Below are 13,500 nucleotides of genomic sequence, written 5' to 3' on the forward strand. Positions count from 1 at the left end.
AGGTGGATTACCAAGACACCCCACACATCTGGTTCTGGTCCGAGACTTCTGTAAACTTTTAGACACCTTTTTGCCCACAGGGCAGAAAGTTAGCCACCCCTGGCCTATACGTATAGCGCATTACTACCTTATTAAAAGGGTCAAAGCGCTTTATTCACCCGAGCACACACATTTTCACATATTGATGGCGGTCCAGGGCCAAACTATAAGCACTGTAGGGTTCAGGGTCTTGCCCAAGAACACATCAACACATGAAGTGAACCTACGATCCTTCCATCAGATGTCGATCGCTCTACATCTGCACCACGTCTGGCCACACAAATGTCAATAAACTGAGCGGTCTGGTCTGGTACGGTGTAGTCCAGTTAATTCTGGCGAGCATTTCCACTCAGTTAAGCGGTTTGTTTTCACGAGTGGTGTAAACCACTAGTGTCGCTGTAGTTCAAGAACAATGGAGGTCATCCAGCAGCTTGTCTTTTTCTTGCTTTACTTCTGGTTCGTTGTGTACAACAGGAATTTAATAGTGTTTCAAAGAAGATTGCGGGCGGCTAAGAAGACTACCACCGTTGGAAACGTTAGCTTAATTGAGCGCTATATTGGCGCTTTCTAATGTCGTCATCACTTCCTGCCAATCAATGAGTGGCTACAGCAGCTCCGCCACAACCGTTCCATTCTACTTTTCAATGGACTGATGGTACTGTTTATTTCAGGGATAGGCAACTCCAATCCTGCTTATTTTCTAACATACCATGCTCTGGCATGTTCTAATTGGCTGGACACACCTGAACCAGGTAATCAGTCATGAGTAGAGTCTTGGATATCTGGAAATCACGCAGACGTTGCAGCCCTCGAGGCCTGGAGTTGCCTATCCCTGGTTTAATGGGTCCATTTGACAATGTAATGCTCAAAATACCCTCCTGGACTACTCATTGGAATTGAGGCTTAAGGGTGTTCTTTTCAACAATGCCTCCTGAATCCTCTCACTTCCTCTCAGTGGTTCCCTTAACAGTTTCTTTGCATTTACATGAGGTCCACATCAAGATTTGTATCTTTAGGGATTGAGTTTGGAACCTTTGGGTCTACTAAATGAAGAGATATTCATTCATCTTCTTGGCCGCTTTGTCCTGGAGCCTAACCCAGCTACTGATGGGCGAAGGCAGGATACACCCTGGACAGGTCGTCAGTCTGTCGTAGGGCCTCAATCACACACCCATTCACACTCTCATCCACACCTAGGGAGAATTTAGTCACCAATTAACCTATACATGAAGAATTATCAGAAGTCAAACCACTGCTTTCGTAGTTCTCCATCCTGGATGTATTGGTCGTTGTTCGAAGGTCCAGCTATCGCTTACTTTTGCTATCGTCCATAATCCATTTGAACCATGACATGTCCCTGGGGTGTCTTTGCCTTGTCCTTAGATCTTGCTTGGCAACGTTCATCTCAGCTTTTATTGCTCCAGTCCTAAGGTCTGTTCCCGTCCTTTCACGATCGTCACCTCTACTGCCTGTCAGAACAGTCATCGGTAGGACTTGTAGACATCACAACCTCCTGTAATCTTCTACTGACACGTGCTATGCAGGGGCTTCTCTTTCCGTGGTGATACTCCTCTTCATTCCTCTTGAATTTTTTTATGTTGCCTGAGGCGCTAACTGCAGGAGGTCATTCTCCTTATGTACTTCAACATTGTTTTATCTTAGAAGGTGGCTTTGAATGCCAATTATACAGTTCACAAGTGCTCCATCCACTCAGTATGATGGTCTTGAAACCCAGCATGCATTATAAGGAGCTTTTTCTTTTCATCATTAGCTTCCATCTCCTCTAGTTGGCTGCTTGTTGTGTCTGTGTGGTATCTTATTACAGGCAGGGCATATGTGTCACTGCTTTGGGGGATTTCTAGGTAATATAAATCAGAAATCTGCATTATTTGTGCAGCTAAACGTACATGTCTGTAGAGAATTGATGCTCCTTCCATTCGTTTTCTTTTTCCTCATCTGTTAGGGTATGAATGTGTCAAAAAGTCATGCATAATACACCCTGAGGCCAACATCCTCCCTGAGGAGCATTTGATGAAGCGCACACACACACACACACAAAATAGGGAGTAACTTCCTGACTTAAACCAAGCAGATGGACAGGAGACTAACGCTCAGACTAAAGAGGCTCAGTCGCACACAAACACAGCAGATGCAAAGTAAAATGCTTGTATAGATAATGCATGAGTGTCTGTCCTCTTTTATCCAGAGTTCAGTGGAGTTTTTTAAAAGAGTAAAAAATAAATCTGGTTATACTGTGAGCAAATGTTTTGGGCAGGTTTCTTCATGCGTTCAAGAATCGTTAAAACTTTAAGATCCTCCAATGAAAATGGTCTTTTTGTGTTTTTAACATGTTCTTGTAACATTTTTCTCATCTCTAAAAAGAATTTCTGAGTATTTCTTAATTCAAATCAGGAGCAGATGAAAACCGGATGCTTGAAAAGGGCTCAGACTAATGATGCAGCTACTGAAATGGGCGTGCTAAAGCCGAACTTTTCTCCTCCAGTTCTGAAGCATCCACTTACAGACAAATAGATCTATTTATCTTAATTTTTCCCATTTGAGGTAGTATCTGCCTTAAAATTGTATGTCTAGGTAGCTCCAATATTGTGCGCTATTGTTTTATTATGCTAATGTTAGCTTGGGTTGTGAGAAGATGTAAACTAGCATGCGAGAGTGTAAACAAAGGCTTGCTGGGATATTAGCGGAGCTAGCTTCCATAACCCAGAATCGTATTTCTAATGAGCTGCGGAAAATGTTTCTTAAAAAAACGAAACAGGCTTTTTTATTTTGGTTAAAAATGACATGAGGATAAACAAAAGATCACTGGGAACAATTTTACAATAGAAAAAAATACAGTTGGAATAGGATTTTAACACTGGAGATGTCGCCGGCGATGTCTAAAAGACACACTGTGACACCGTAAATCTTTGACCGTTAATTCGATCACTGTAAATCATCTGATTTGAAGTTGTGTATGTTGCATTTACACCTCACGACCGTCTGTTAGTTTAAATTGTCTCCATTGCGTCTTCAGTTCATTTTTGTCGTTCATAATGAAAATTAAGGATGGTGTTAATTGGGTATTGACGTGCATTATTGCCTGAGCACGTCACCTTAAATGTAACATAAAATTTTACAAAGGTTTTATTTTGAAAGTACAAGGAAAGCTTTTATTTTGAAATTTGCTTATGTTTCCCATTTCTCCGGCTTTTTGCCGCTAAATTAAAGCATCGACAGACTGGAACTAAAAATCTAATTCAGATGCAGACATTATGGAGACCATGTAAACATTTCGATTGATTAATGAACATTCTATTTTTTGTATTAACTCAACAGAGATACAATGCAGACAGATTGGTGTAAATCAGTTTATTACATCAACAGTTGCGATAGTTGAAATAATGTCAAAACTGGAGCAGAAGCTCTGGTGTTAAAGGGTTCATCTAAAGCAAGGATCTAAAAATTCAATTTACCTTGGGGCCACTTAAGGCTAGCTGAGGCCGGGGTTTATGGGGTTCCGTTTGTGCCAAAAATAGGTCTTTACGTCCACGGTCCAAATCTTTGGTCCATTGTCTATGTCTACTGAACAAGTTAAATGATTTCAAATGTGTTCAAATATGTGTGAAAATGGTATGGTATGGCATCTTTCCATGCACATCGTCCTGTAGGATTCATTTAGGTTTTGGAACAATATAAGTACCAGTAAAATGGTGGTATAGAGAATGAAATGTTCCCTTTTAAGGCATGAGAAGCTCACAGTTTCCCACTGAAATCCACTGAACCACGGCAGATGGCACAGAGGATTTAAGAGGGAAGATTGAGCAAAGGGCGACTGAAGAAAAGCAGGAAAGAGATAAATGGACAGCAGAGAAATACACAGATTGGTGGAGGGACTAGAGAAAAGAGGAGGGCACGACAGGAGCTTTATGGAGCCACAAAGGACTGGAGGGGTGATCCAGGTATAGTGTTGAAATTCGTGGTAATGGAAGGACATAGATCAGCGTGATACTTTCATTATCCCAACACTCCCGTACACCGACACCTCAAGAAACTAAATCACTATTGGAGTTTTGGTTCTTTTATGCTATGAAATGTGAAGTAATAGGTCAATTCAAGCCCAGATAAAGTTTCTTCTATCTTTACAGAGCGTCTATATGTCGTGAAATATTAACAACCCCATAAATCAAAGTGAAACTTCCATAAGTTTATAGATAATAATAGATATAATCACATTTTTTCTAGAGTGGATTTCAAATTAAGGTCCATCCATTGCTGTGCTTTCTTGTCATAACACACACACACACAGACCCACACACACATAGTCAGCAATGTGCTGATCCTCCAGATGGGTGGGATGGCCTTGCCTTTCCTGATCACTGCCTGCGGCTGTTTTCCCCTCAACCCCTCCTTCTCTTTGCATCAGCTATCTGTGATTAGAAACAAGCCCCAGGGGGAGTGCACACACAAACACACATTTACACACACACACCGCAGAAGCATGTGGTCGCCCTCATTCATATATTTCTCTAATGTGCTTGACGTTAGCTATAGAGTTACAAATACTACTCTTGGTAGTGCCTCTACACGGCCCATAAATGATCACGTCAATTAAATTATTCAGTGTATCTAATTAGTGGCTCTACATTATGCATGTGGGTTGGTCCGTGAAGCCAGCCCCATGTCCACGGATGAATAGATGCCATGTTCTCCATTGCTGAAACAAGATTTGGGTTTGGTTAACCAAAATGATACATGTCAGAAGTGAAAAAAAAACATAGAAAGTGCACAAAATGGAGGGAAAACAAGTATATCAGTTTCAGATTAATATGGCACAGATCTGCAAGATCTGCCTTCAGAGACTTGGGCACAATGCAAAAAGATGAAAGCCTTCAAATGCTTTAATTGCTTGCAGTGCAACAATCGCATAAGAAGAATCAATGACCTGAAACTCGATTCTTCCAGCATGTACTGTGTACGAAGGGCATGGACTGCTTTTTTTAATGCCCAAAAGGAACCTGCCACAGGTTAGGATTTAATATAAAGGAAGAGAAAGTCCACATCTCACTGTAGCAGCCTGAGAGAAACAATAAGACTAAGCATTATTACTTGCAGTTCAGTGAAGGAAAGGACTGTAGTTCTTCTGGTGCTTACGCGGCAAGTCCATAGATGTTCAGACATGCACAAAGGGAAGAATAGTATGGATTTCTTTCTCAGCTTTCAAGGTTTTTTTTTTGTTTCAACTCTACCTGAAAAGGCTGAAACCAATTTTTTTTGTTGCTATAATTCAAACTGTCAAGTGAATAAAAATCCCTGATTTCAGGGATTCATCAATCCTTAGTCAGAACTGCCCTTATGGGTGGATATAGGTTGTTTGTGGACATAAAATGGGCAAAACTGTACGAAGTAGGCAGGTAATAAAAGTTTAAGATCACAGACCGCTCTGTGAGCACGAAGGCCTATCCCCTACTAGTTCATACCTAGTAGGGGATAGGGTTAGGGATAGGCACGTTGTACAGATTTTTTTTTAAACCCCTCAAATCATGCACAAGGAGCCCCTTAGTGCTGTTCAAGTGATGAGTGCGTGTTTCTTACGTCTCTATTATATAACAACGTTGTGAATTAGACAGTTTTCCCCACCACTTGTGTTTGAGGTTTCAAGGTCGAACACAAGTGGTGACAAGGTCAGTAAAGAGCCAGTTCTCACCCTATTAGAGTGTTGCATAATACATTTAAGCCAACCTTAGTCTGGGACCAGGAACTGCTTTCTAACCCATCTTTCAAGGCGTCTCAGTTTGTTACCAATCGGACTGAACTTTGGTATGCTCTGAGATTCCTAAATCTGGATACAAGGCAGTCCGGAAAAAATGGTCCACTTCCTTACCCGTTAGAACTTTTGTTTTAACACAGCTAAAAACGCTTCTTACGTGCTTTTCTGTGTCTCTTTGTCCAGTGCTGTGACGTCATCCCAAAAGCCACATTGAAGTTCCTTAGCAGAATTCTCTTGAAAACAATGCCATGAAACCACAACGATAGGACACAGCAACTCACTGAAATGTGGTCGGATGAATGCAGGCTCATTAAAACAACTTTTAAAGTGATACACATTGTTTCTCACACTGTTTTTTCGACAATCTATCTGTGATAAAAAGTAATCATACTACCTTCATAGTCATAACCGCCTTGTAGCCTGCCTCCGCTGTACCAAAACAAGTTTTGTCCCTGACTCTGATACAAACATTCAAAATTGGTCGGCGAAATATAAAGTTGGAATCAGTCAAATATACTAAAGATTCCACAGCACAGGACTTCCATATTTTCCACCTCAAGTTGCTTTGTCCCTCTCTTGTAATTCCTGGCCAATGAGTGAAGAGGTCTTTAGTCACGTGGTTTTGTTTACAAGCTTTGGTTCAGAACAAGAAAGTTTGCTTGAACTTGACTTGTCCCTACAAATACTTCTCGATACGCCTACCACACGCACAGCAATCACACGTTTCTATTTTCATGACTTAAGGTAGCTGTATGAGCTTTAAGGGAACTACACACTTGGGGTCTCTTCAAGATGTGGTTTCACCTATTTTCCACCCTCCATGGGGCTGGACAATCCAAAAATCCATTGGAACCGTACCAGTGCAAGTAACTAAGGCAGTGTTTCCCAACCCTTGTCCTCAGGGAACACTGTTGTTGGGTATTCTTTCTATCCTTCCCTGTTCAAACACACCTGCTTTTGATGACTGCCATTATAAGGCTTCTGCAGAACTTGATAATGAGCTGAGTCAGGTGTAATAGGTCAGGGCTACACGGAAATCCTGCCGGACAATGCTCCCCGAAGACCAGGGTTGGAAAACTACTACACCATAAGATCGGGTGGATGACAATCTGAGTAATATATTTTAGTGTCAGACAGTGATACAAATTGGTTTTAACTCAGTGAAACTGATGTATTTAATGCTAAAAATAATCAAGGCTACAAATAACTTTTTGAAGAAGGTGAAAAAATGAAGACTACAACTCACAAATTTGTGTCATCTAATCTAGAAAAATCAGATAAAAATGTAATGTTTTATTTTGACATACTTTTAATGGATATTTAGAAGCAAATTTTCTATTAAAAATAATTACTAAAGCTCCTGTCCACCAAAGAAAAGAAGAATTCAGAATGTGTAATAGATACACATACTACATACCGCTTCCTGTTGTGTTACTTTGACGAGTGAGGAAGAATAATGAGGTTTAGTCATCGTACGGCGAGCCCTGCAAAACAATCCAGTTAAGGTCACTGTGTAGAACAAAATGCACACAGCCCACGAAATTTAAATAACTGCAGTAATGTGGATTCATGTACTGTAACAGAAACCCAAATTCACAAATAGGTTTGCAGTCTACCTCCCCACATTCACCTGGCTAAGCAGCCAGCTGACTGATGGTTGCCGTCAGAGGCAGAGTCTTGCTGGTTAGAGTTATGGTCTGCTGGAGCCTGCACTGGGTCACCTAATCAACCTGGAATAAATACCACTGCAGGAATAACCCCATCCACCCAGACGCCATTACTTTTAGCTTTCGCTGTGCCGTGTTTTGACATCAGCTCATTCATCAACCGTTAACGTCAATTAACCTGGATGGCAGCTATGTAGCCACACGTGGCTGCACATCCTCCGCAAACCTTTTACTACGGCACAATTATTAGCACAAGCTTTAATGCCACCAGATCTCAGAAGCCTTAAAAGATGTTAACAGGCCACTATGAAAAATGGAACTGGAGGAAAATATCTTTTTCACCTGCTGTGCACAGAACAAAATGTACTCGTTTTTGCAACTTTCATTTATTTCTCAGAGAATAGGTGAAGAAACCCCCAAAATTAAAGTCAAAGCCATAAAAATGGCATATTCTTGGTAGTTGCACCTTTTACCTCTTAAAACCAGAGTGTTGACATCTTCAATAGTTTAAACAATTAACTTTATTCATACACATTTTCCGACAGTTGTGAAGTTGGTAGCTAGCACTATCGTCTTTTAAACTCTGTAACACTGGAGCTTTTAGCAATAAGAGAAAATTGACAAACACTCTTAAACTACCGTGACTCTTCAATCATTAACGCAATTAGCAAAATTGCAATAGGTAACACCATGTCCGAATTCCTTCTCCACTCAGTGCACTATATAGTGCGTTCACTATTTTATAGTGCTAAGATGTTAGCGTGCATCGATGCTCACTACATTAGCAAATATAGACCACAATGCATTGTGGTTGAACAACTTTTCCATAAAAATAACATGTTTAAATGTAATTTTTTTAACATACCATCCTCATTTTTATCATCAGAACACGGTGGAGTCACAAATAGACGTTCTGAAATGTTCATATTGATTTGATTGTCATTTTGTGAAATTGTGACGTCATATCTGATGTTTAGCAAAATGAAAGTAAAGTAGTGAGCACTGTGTCGGAATTGTTTTTAAAATCCAGGGCACTATTTAGTCCCGCACTATATAATTCTAGTAGTTCGGAATTAGAGCGGAAATTCAGGCATTGCGCTGCTTTATGTTGATTACATGAACCCTTCACTGTAGCTAGCTAGCCTTAGCAGCATGTGCTACAGAACATCAATATGGGTGGGGCGGGGGGCGCGTATTTTCATTTATATTGGTTCATAAAGTTACATTTCTTGTTGGTCATTTAGGCAATTGCTGTATGAAGCATTTTACACCTTTTTCTTTCTGCAAATCCATGCTAAATTGTTAGCATGACATGCTAACAGTCAGTTTTGGGTGTTTGATTTCCTGTAAATTTTCTCTATTGTTCAAAATGGAAAAAATACAACATTTTGATTAACAATTAAGAAGTACAAAAAGAAGTACAAAAAGTCTAAACGTAAACTAATACTTAATTTTGAATTGATGAAATGCATTTGTCGTCTGTTAAGTTGTGCAACTAAATAATTTCTTTCATTTCATTTGCGTTGAATGTTATAATTTTTAAAAGTGCATAATTACATTTTTTTAAATGTCAGAACTGAAAACTATAAAGTATTTCATTACAAATGAAATGGCTAGAGAAGTGGCTACACTAAAATATGCACTCACCTCATATTCTGCTGTAGTGCAGTACTTGAATTAATGAAGGTAATTACTTTTCCAACACCTATTATTTCATTACTGTTTGAAATAATTAGTAAGCCCTCCAGGCCTGAAGCTGTCAGGCCTGTTTGCTCCGCTGCAGGTAAAGCGAACATGGCAGGGTCAAGGCCTCTGCTGGGACCAAATGCCACATTAGCATTGTTACTCATTCTCAGTGTGTCAGAGCGTATTTCCCTCTTCCTACCACTTCCCCCCCAACTCCACCTTATTGAGCTGTTCTACATTTTCTAATATATTTGTTTTTCTCTTTTACTGGAGCCTCTGACACACCCATTTGCATGTGCCCCACCAACCTAAACTCCCTCCCCCATGTCTCTTTGACCATCTCATCTTTCCACTACAAAGCCATGCTTGTTCGTCCTGCCCGTGCTCTACGCCCTGACACGCTGATCAAAGCCAGCGGCTTCAGGCTTCCACTGGCTGCTTTTAAAGTCATTCCAAACTCTTTGTTCAGGCAATGACATATTTACCATGCGCAAACACCTGTGCACAGGACAGCTTTAGCACAATGCCTATTCAAAAACAGCATGGTTTCCAGAAGAAAACTATTTTTGAAGACAGTTTAAGAGCTAACTTACAGTCAGGATGGATGCAAACGCTAATTACGGTTAAATGATGTTGGCATGATGACAAGTAATGAGCCATCCCGGTCCAAAAGTCACTTGACGGTAGTCACTGTTGTGCTGCAGGCTGTGGAGGTTTTCTACCCCAATTACTCCTTGTTGTTCCATGTGGTTGCCCTTCATTAGCCTGGTTAGGGCTCTTGTGTGTCACAGTAAATGTATGCAGGCCTCCGACACACATTGTCCCATACAACGTAACATCTATATCTATCCAAGAAGACCTTTATAATTGTAATACATTCAGAATGTAGAGATGAATGGTAGCAGTAGTCTAGGGACGGAAACTAAGGGTCAGGAGAGGTGAAGAGAAGGATATCAAAGGAGAGATTTGTGGAAGAGTAGAAGGAAGGAAAGGAGAGGCTTGTTGAAAAGATGTGGTTCATGTAAGGACACAAATTCAAATCCAGGCGTAGAAAAACAATTTGGAGGGTGTTTTCTTTGCCAAAGGGGTTTATAATCCAGCAGATGCTTTCACACGGAGAGGAAATGTGTTCACATTTAATTTTTATACAACAGATGTTGCTACTCTCATCAGAAATGAATCCACTGTTCTTTCTCAGACAAGTGACAACGCATTCTGTTGCCTTAATATGTTTGCTTGACACAGTTTATGGATAAGATAAGAAAAGCTTCAAGGCCTCCATTGTTCATCTTTGATGTGCACCTTAAGGCTAATACAATATAAGTACAGTGCTTTACCAGCAACCGTTCTTTGTTATTTGAAAATCAAATGCTTTCTATCAAACATAATTAAGTAATTTCGTTTTATTCTAGACAGAATGACAGCCTTGACTATGAAAAGTGTCGCCGCAGCGCTTGAATTATTTGCACAACAGCTCACCTGCCTGTTGATGTAATTATGGGTTATTATTCTCTTGCTGAAGCTCTAAGTGCTTTAATAAACATCACTGCTGAGGCAATGGGACTCAATCAAGTCAATTCTATGAACTCTACAGGACCTCAGAGACTAATTGTGTCAACATTTAATGTGCATTTAATGACTTAAGTGAAGCTAGGTTATGACATTTTCAGAACGTTTCTTCTTCTGTTTGCTTTTAGGTGGCCTCCCTCGGCGTTACCACCTTCACCCTCTGCGCGCTCTGCATCGACCGCTTTCGCGCGGCCACCAATGTCCAGATGTACTACGAGATGATCGAGAACTGCACTTCGACCACTGCCAAGCTGGCAGTCATCTGGATCGGCGCCCTCCTCCTGGCCCTCCCCGAGCTTCTCATCCGGCAGCTTGTAACAGAGGACGCCGGACTCCCGGATGAGCCTCCGGTTGAGCGCTGCATCATCAGGATATCCACCTCGCTTCCTGACATGCTCTACGTGCTGGGTCTCACCTACGAGGGCGCTCGGCTGTGGTGGTGCTTCGGCTGCTACTTCTGCCTGCCGACCCTCTTCACCATCGGGTGCTCTTTGGTGACGGCCCGCAAAATCCGCCACGCGGAGCAGGCCAGCGTGCGCAGCAACAAGAAGCAAATCCGGCTGGAGAGCCAAATGAACTGCACGGTTGTGGCGCTGGCTATCGTCTACGGAGCGTGTGTGGTGCCTGAGAACATCTGTAACATAGTTTCTGCATACATGGCTGCGGGCGTTCCGGAGCACACCATGTCCATCCTGCATCTTCTTTCCCAGCTGCTGTTGTTCTGTCGGGCCGCTGTGACTCCAGCACTGCTGCTTCTTCTGTGCCGCCCACTGGGCAGGGCTTTTCTGGACTGCTGCTGCTGCTGCTGCTGTTGCAACCGCGCTCCATCCTCGGCTACGGGCAGTGACGATAACGAACATGAATGTACGACAGAGCTGGAACTGTCGCCATTCAGCACTATCAGAAGGGAGCTCAGTAACTACACGCCTGCCGGATCCAACTGCTAAGCGGGCATTTCTCATCAGTGACTGACCTACATTTCCCATATTCAACTAGAGCTTTAGCTTACCTATATTCTCAAATGTGCACAATTGAAGTTGGACCAAAACATGTCATTGAGCCAAAAGTCTTACTAAGTTAGTGCTACAAAGTCAAAGCCCTTATTTTCTAGTACAAAAATATCAAAGAAGTAGTTTCCTTAAATGGTTTGGGGGTGCTGATCAAACTTGAACAGTTTATATAAAAAAGTTACCAATCTTGCCTAAAAATGTTCAAACTTTTCTCCAGTTGTTGTTAATCTTGGTCCTCAGATTCAGAAAATAGCATATCGTTTGAAGACCAAACAAAACAACAAACACTATTTTAAGTTAGTCAAGAGTTTACATTGAAGAAAAGTTTGGCAGTTCTATCTTGGGAGATAATCAGTGCCAATCACAATATGGAGACCCGACTGATCAATTATTTTATCCTTTTGACTGAGAACTCTTCAATGTCTGAACATCTAAACTCACACTGCCTTTGAAAGGACTCAACCTTGTTTACTGGCTGCAAGTGCACATTTAAATGTGTATATGGTTGTACATATAGTAACAAGACTTACAATGAATAAGGAGATTCTACTACAGGATTCTACTTTAAAATAAAATACTTCATATCAAGAACTATCGGACACAACTGGGCTGGTCTCAGAGTACCACAACATGGAGTAGAATTTTAAATGGATCATAATGATTGAAATCAACCAAACACAACAAATTGAACTGAATGGAGAGATTTTTTTTTTTTTGATGGAATGCAAAAAGTTGGAAATAACGGAAAGGAAACCACTTTGGACGACTGAATCAAGACAATATATATCTCACTACAATGTTGTATCATGTTGCGCCGTACACTTTTGGGCTGTATATATATCCTGTACACTTTCTTTGGTGCTCTTTGAGTGAAAGCACTGTAAGAAAACCCATTGGTTCAACTTGGAATCAAAAGTAACCCAACTGTCCTTTTGAGTTAAATACATTGAAATGATCTGTATACCATGTTTGTTGATCCCAATACAGTTTAATGGGGGCCATTCAAGAGTACAATTGACTGTACTCTAGTTACTCTTTTGTTTTAAGTTCCTTTGTTTACATTTTTTGACCAGTTACTTTTAGCAACTCATTGTGTCTCTTTGCTAAGTCATGTTGAGCAGCATATTAGACCAGCAGAACAGATAAAAATGGCAGTGTTTTCAACCAAAATGTGCCTCTGACATTAGCTTAGTTAGCTAGCTACCATAGCTAACAAAGTTAGCTCATTAGCTAACAGAGTTTTCTGGTAGTAATTTTAACATATTTTTTCTACCTCTGACTCAAGTCAAGGACTCACTTTGCCAATAGATACATCAACAGTTTGGGTTTGGTAATACCAGACAAGCATAGAAGTCTTCTTCATAAACTAGCAAAACAACAAGATCAATTAATCCTTTAGATAGCAAAGCTGTCAGACAGGAAATAACACACGCTCTTTGAACTATCGCAATTCTGTGGCTTTACGCCAATTTGCAGCATTTTAAGATAGTAAAGTGTAAACCCTTTATGGAAAGCTGCTAATCTCCACCTCAGAATCAATTACATTACTTTACTACAGTAAAGTGTTGCACATTAGCGCAAAGCTACTTTTCTCAGCCTCAAAATTCACAGAAGTGTATTCATTGCGTAAACATATTACTACCATAAAGTGTTTCATATAACCGCAAAGCTACCTTTCCTAGTTTCTGAATTTAATAGAATTTTATCATATGCGTAAACACTTTACTTTTGTAAAATATTGCATATCTACGTAGCCCCTAAA

At 40.7% G+C, this 13,500-nt stretch overlaps 1 protein-coding gene across 1 annotated transcript in view; it reads left to right on the plus strand.

The window, feature by feature from the left end:
• Window positions 1-13,500, plus strand: part of gpr37b (G protein-coupled receptor 37b) — a gene marked incomplete at its 5' end in the record, with an annotated part of 16,814 nt that extends 3,314 nt beyond the window's left edge. The window contains 1 exon segment of the mRNA XM_024292190.1: window positions 10,857-13,500. Within this exon segment, the coding sequence (XP_024147958.1) occupies window positions 10,857-11,675 (819 nt within the window). The 3' untranslated portion in view covers window positions 11,676-13,500.

This window comes from Oryzias melastigma, linkage group LG23 (assembly GCF_002922805.2).
Source record: "Oryzias melastigma strain HK-1 linkage group LG23, ASM292280v2, whole genome shotgun sequence".
NCBI lineage: Eukaryota > Metazoa > Chordata > Actinopteri > Beloniformes > Adrianichthyidae > Oryzias > Oryzias melastigma.